Source organism: Salvia miltiorrhiza, chromosome 3 (assembly GCF_028751815.1).
Source record: "Salvia miltiorrhiza cultivar Shanhuang (shh) chromosome 3, IMPLAD_Smil_shh, whole genome shotgun sequence".
NCBI classification, from domain to species: Eukaryota; Viridiplantae; Streptophyta; class Magnoliopsida; order Lamiales; family Lamiaceae; genus Salvia; species Salvia miltiorrhiza.
The window spans coordinates 46,248,926-46,254,238 of record NC_080389.1 but is presented as its reverse complement, the minus strand read 5'-3'; the positions used below and the strand labels follow the sequence as shown (position 1 = coordinate 46,254,238).

At 40.1% G+C, this 5,313-nt stretch overlaps 1 protein-coding gene across 1 annotated transcript; it reads right to left on the bottom strand.

Moving 5' to 3' along the window:
- Nucleotides 1-265: 265 nt before the first annotated feature.
- Nucleotides 266-5,108, bottom strand: LOC131016077 (uncharacterized protein At1g51745). Its single transcript, XM_057944651.1, has 4 exons — nucleotides 4,215-5,108; nucleotides 2,351-2,820; nucleotides 1,862-2,125; nucleotides 266-1,484 (listed from the first exon to the last, which is right to left on the bottom strand). The coding sequence occupies exons 1-4, from the start codon at nucleotides 4,397-4,399 to the stop codon at nucleotides 400-402; spliced, it is 2,004 nt and encodes a 667-aa protein (XP_057800634.1). The 5' UTR covers nucleotides 4,400-5,108; the 3' UTR covers nucleotides 266-399.
- Nucleotides 5,109-5,313: the final 205 nt, after the last annotated feature.

Below are 5,313 nucleotides of genomic sequence, written 5' to 3'. Positions count from 1 at the left end.
TTTTTCATCCACCAACTAAGATGAGCAAAATTCAAGATTTTAACACACTTTTTTCAATCCAATTAACCAAAGTTACTGGAATTTTAACACATCTGGAAATCGACACACACACAGTAGAGTGATGAGTATAAATCTACAGTATGCATTCCTATCTGTTGCTCTTGCAGATTTCCTTTGGTATACAAAGCTGACAATCTTCCTAGAAACAAATCTGGGGCTGCTGCAGCAACCGAAACTTGTACCGCGTCACAGGCCTAGACCTCACTGTCAAGAATCAAACGGTGTTTTCACAAGAACATGTGACAACAGGGTGTAGTTATATAAAATTATTGCCTAAAATATACATGCATCTAGTAAACAATCAACATCTACAATAATCCATACAGCTCCGCCATATTATTATTGGTGGCGACCAACCAACTCCTCATGTAACCTACTAAATACCAAGTTAACCGGTATACAAGCAACTGTTGTGGGCAGATTCCCAGTTTTGATCAGCCCGCCCACTTGAAAGTTGCCCTCGTCATTCCTAGGGTCGCTCTGATGCTGTTCGTCTGATGCAATCGATGAAAGACTTCGTATCTTTTGGTTGGACGACGGACTGCTCTTCTTGGGTGAGTTTCTTGAGAATTTTCTGTCCATAGGATACTGGGGGAAGCTCCTCTGCATCATACTTCCCTTCAGACGAGCGTCTTGATCGATGAATAAACTGTGCTGCTTGCTCTCACCGTTCAGAAACGGGCGGGGGACACGGGAATTTGCAGTCCTGCGACCAGTCCTCCACACCGAAGGAAGTGCAGGAGTCTCCAGAGGTTCAGGATGAAAATAATCGGTTGTAGATACATGATTCTCGGACAAACCACTTTCAAGAGCTTCGATTTGTATAGGGTGACCTATTATCGCATGCCCGTTGAGTTTGCTCATCAGCGAGATCATTGGGACATCTCTCCGATAGTTGTTAGCCTGGACTTTCAAGTCCACATCTATCAACATGGTCCGACCATCAAAATGATGCCTACCGACAAAGAAAGGATCTACATATTCTTGTGAATCCTCCCAATATCCTCTCATGGTTGACTGATTATTCCAAGCAAAGCTATCCAAATCAGCGGTCTCATTGGAACTGTGTAGTCCTGTTGATCCATACCTGGACAGTTGGTTCCTTGAACTTTTATCTATTGGATCAGCCTTGAAACCACCACTGCTCCAGTTGGAGTTTCTGCTGTTCGCATATCCTTTGGAAAGCTCGGCATCAGTTCTGTCAGGATACCTTTTCCCAACATTGCGGTTATTTCTTTTCCCTTTGAGCTGCCACTTGGAAACCTCCACGCTGTTTGATACGTAGCCATGGGGTAAATGATGAGACAAGCCATCAGCATATGCCATTTCATCAAAGTCATCACTACTGCTAATGCTTCCATGCTCTTCGTGTGCTTCAATACTCCTTGGATATTTAGGTTGTAATTCTATAGAATCTGCGCCATCTGTAAATCCGTAAAATAACTGAGTTATAATGAAAAGTGGGTGGTTCAAGCAACCATGTAAGAAGAAATTAAGATATAAGAACTAATTCGTAGATCAGGAAAATGACATAGTAAAACAATGGCCAGGAAATATTTACCAGCTAAAAGTATCACCCCAAAGTCCTGTAGTGACAAATACAGTTACAGCACATATTTAGACAGCAAACCCAATTTAAGGAAATGGTATAGGCAGTTCCAAAATGTGGCAGAGTATGCTGGACTACCCCAAAATTGCAATGATGTAATAATACGGGCCCAACACAGAGAATGAGAGCCTGAAACCAGCCTAGATTATATTGTAGCTTTGCAATGCTCGAGAGCAATGCAAAATATCTCACCAGATAGAGCAGCCATTTCTTCATCTGAATCTGACTCCACAGAATCAGTTTCTGAACAATCTGTTTCAGTATCCTCCGTAGACCGAGAAATGCGGTCTTCACCAGCATCAGCTTGATAGCTGCTTTCTTCAAACTTTGAAACTGGTATTTCCATCTGAGTGGTTAGAGTTTGATTATCATTGGAACAATCCCCGGAATCGTATGTCAAGTAAGCATTTCTACTCCTCTTCGCCCGAGATATTGCGACTCCAGAATGCTCCTCTCCTGATAGAAACCAAAACAGAACAATTAGAAACCTGATTAGATACAATGGAAACCTGATGCTTATTTCAGTATTTAAACAAGGTGTGCTTCTAATGGACCTCTAGTGAAATATTCTGCAGCCTAGACAATTTTGTTTGCCTGTGCAGAGAATGGGAACACCACAAGGGTGATGTTAAACAAACAAGTGGTTGAGAATTTTTTAGCATACTGAGGGAAGAAGCTTACTAGTTGGTGGAGTAGTCCGGAGACCTAAGTCCTGTAACCCTCTCATCCGAGGTAGTGCACCAGCACTATCATCATCACCACTCGGTTGATTTACATCCTTGACCATCTCTTCACATGGATGCTGGTCTGTCCCATTCTTTTCTACAACAGATAAACCAAGCCTCTCCGACAGCTGGTCAGATCCGGGGTCTATTCGATTTCCTGCGCCATTTTCCAAGCATTCTGAAGAAGTAACAGCATCCGGCGATTTTCGTCGGCCATTAGACGAATTTCCTGATTTGCCATATTTCTTCTCCAACAGTTGCCTCTCCAATTCAAGAGCATGCAATATTGCATCTTCTCTGCGTGCATATTTCTCTCTTTTCTTTGGAGGCATACCCTGAGCAGCTTCAGCCCTTTCTATGCAGTCATCAAACTCACCACATCGGAAAGCCTTTACACGTTTTGATTTCTCCAAGTTGTACCAGTCCCTAGTAATGCATGCGAAAAAAAACATCATATACTATAGTTAAAACTAGAAAGGAATCTCAACTTCTCCATTCTTTTTAATTAGCTAAGGATAGTAACTCAAATATAATTAATCATTCATGAGTATCTGATGTAATGATCAAAAGACGAACAAAACTAGTCTAGAGGTACCAAACCCCAAGCATGCTTAGTTCTTTACATATGCTGCAGAAAAGAGAGGATACAGGAGCTTGTCAGTCAGACAAAACCACAGGCTCATGGTACATACTCATCCAAATTCTTATTTAAGTGATTGGTGCACCCACAAATTGCATTTGTGCGATGAGGGGCTCAGAAAATGGGTTGGTAAGTCATTTAGCTGCAGAGTGGTAAATTGCAAGAAATTGAGTGATGCCACCTAAGTCTTACAAACCCTGAGCTGAAATAACTTCATTGTTATTATTATCTTCATTTTCCTTTTCCCTATTCTAAACTGGATGCTGCCTTTACTACAGAAGATCTCAGTTAACTCTTTTAGAAAGGCTAGAAGCAATGAGTTCTCTACTCGTGTCCCATACCACTGAAGGCAGCTGATAATAATACAACCAAAGACACACACACAGACTTTCAAAACTTGACATGCATCACCTACTGGCTTAACATCAATACATCAACACTATGGAAAGCTTACAGAAGCTCCTTTGTTGACTTTTCCCAAGAACAATATATTGATAATATAAAATGCAAAATTTAGTTAGGAAAGGCAAAGTCAAAAAGTATGTGACATAGAAACTGCAAGTTAGACATCGATGTCATCGATCATGTAACCCGATGCTCAACAAACCTCTCCATCACTTTGAATGCTTTCGCATATCACATACAAAAGTCACTTAAGAAAAGAATATGAAATTATCCTATTGGACCTAGTAGCCTTCATGAAAGAATATGAGAACTTAAGAAACATCCATGTCATCCAAACTCATCAAATTGATCAACAAGACAGCATAACAACAAAAGAACCTTCATTGCAAAAAGCATTCCATGACCAACGTAGTGTTATTCTTCCGAAATGATAAATAAAATAAACTGTATATCTCAAGTAAAGCATTCAATGGTAGGCCATATTGTTGGGAGTTATTTTTTTGTGGAAGCTTTGATAAATATAATAACTTCATCCATGCAGAACTTTCCAGAAAGAATTCATTACACTAAAGCAGTCTCTTTTTTTATTGCTTGAAATTTCATACTCCCAATCAACTTATACCTAACAGTGATTTTCTGCTACATTATAGATCATAAATGTCCCAAAATCCATTACCAGCTGCATCTACCACTATCATATACACATACTATGATACGAATGACAATGCCATTATAATTTTCATTATAAATGAAATAAAGGCCTTTTCGAACTTACACACTGGCATCCTCCCTCCCTAGAAGCTTGACTGGAGTTCCTGATCGCGGGGATGTTATATGAGACGATGAAAGCTCTTCAGGCCCAAGTATTTTTCCTGGCCACCAAGACCCATTTCGTCGTCGGACCCAAACTATACTCCCCACACTACAATCCACCACTCCTCCCGTTTCTGAGCTACCCATCCCTTATACACAAATATGTGACAAAATGTATGTATGTATATATAAAGAGGATTACAAGTATAAGTCTATAGACAAAATAAATCCTATATCGCCAACCTAAAACTTAATTGATCCCCATTTTTATGCTCACACCCTTATTTTTCCATCCATCAAAAGCTATGACGCCTTTAAGGGCAGATCACTCCATCACATAACTATAAAAAGAAGCAGAAATTCAACAAAACAAATTAATTAAGCAAATCACAGAACGTGCACAAAAATCCAATAGCAGTTTGATTCAATGATCGAGAAGCGAATTCGGACAACAATTGATCAACCTCCGGAAAAGAAGAGAGAAAACCGCGACGATCTGAACAGAGTAATTGGGTGTGGGGCTAGGGTTAGGGTTAGGGTTTCCATTCAAAATTTTCAGGGGGATTTCATAGTTGGGGGAAATTGTGGTCAAATTACAGGGATTGATTGGCGGTTGGAATCGAGGAAGAGGGGAATTTGATATATAGAGCGGAAGTGTATGTATAGGTGTATGTATAGGTGAGTCGATTTTGTGCTGGTTGAGTGTTGACTCTGCGCTTCAGTTGCACGAGTTGTGTCTGTCATACGCATAGCGTGCGTGAGCGTTAAGGCTCTCTCCACTGCCGGCTCACTTTAGCATCGCCCGCGCACGGAATAGATAGTTTGATTTGGATGAGAGCCCATTTAAAGAAATTACTATTTAAGTTTGGGCTTCAAAGACGCAGCCCTTTTTCTTTTCTACGAGGAATATGTTTATGAGAAACACAAATGGCATATATATGAAAATAGATTTATTCAGATTTGAAAGAAATTCATTTTTTATGATAAGAAATAGCAGCAGCCACTAGCCGACATGTCTACTGAATAATATAGTAGCATGCAAACCTCAACAAAATATGACT

Excerpts from the sequence above, each read along its gene's own strand:
- LOC131016077 (XM_057944651.1), bottom strand. The coding sequence starts at position 4,399 with ATGGGTAGCTCAGAAACGGGAGGAGTGGTGGATTGTAGTGTGGGGAGT. Across the intron at positions 2,126-2,350 it reads CCGGACTACTCCACCAACTA|GAGAGGAGCATTCTGGAGTC; the intron begins GTAAGCTTCTTC and ends GGTTTCTATCAG. Across the intron at positions 1,485-1,861 it reads AGAAATGGCTGCTCTATCTG|ATGGCGCAGATTCTATAGAA; the intron begins GTGAGATATTTT and ends ACGGATTTACAG.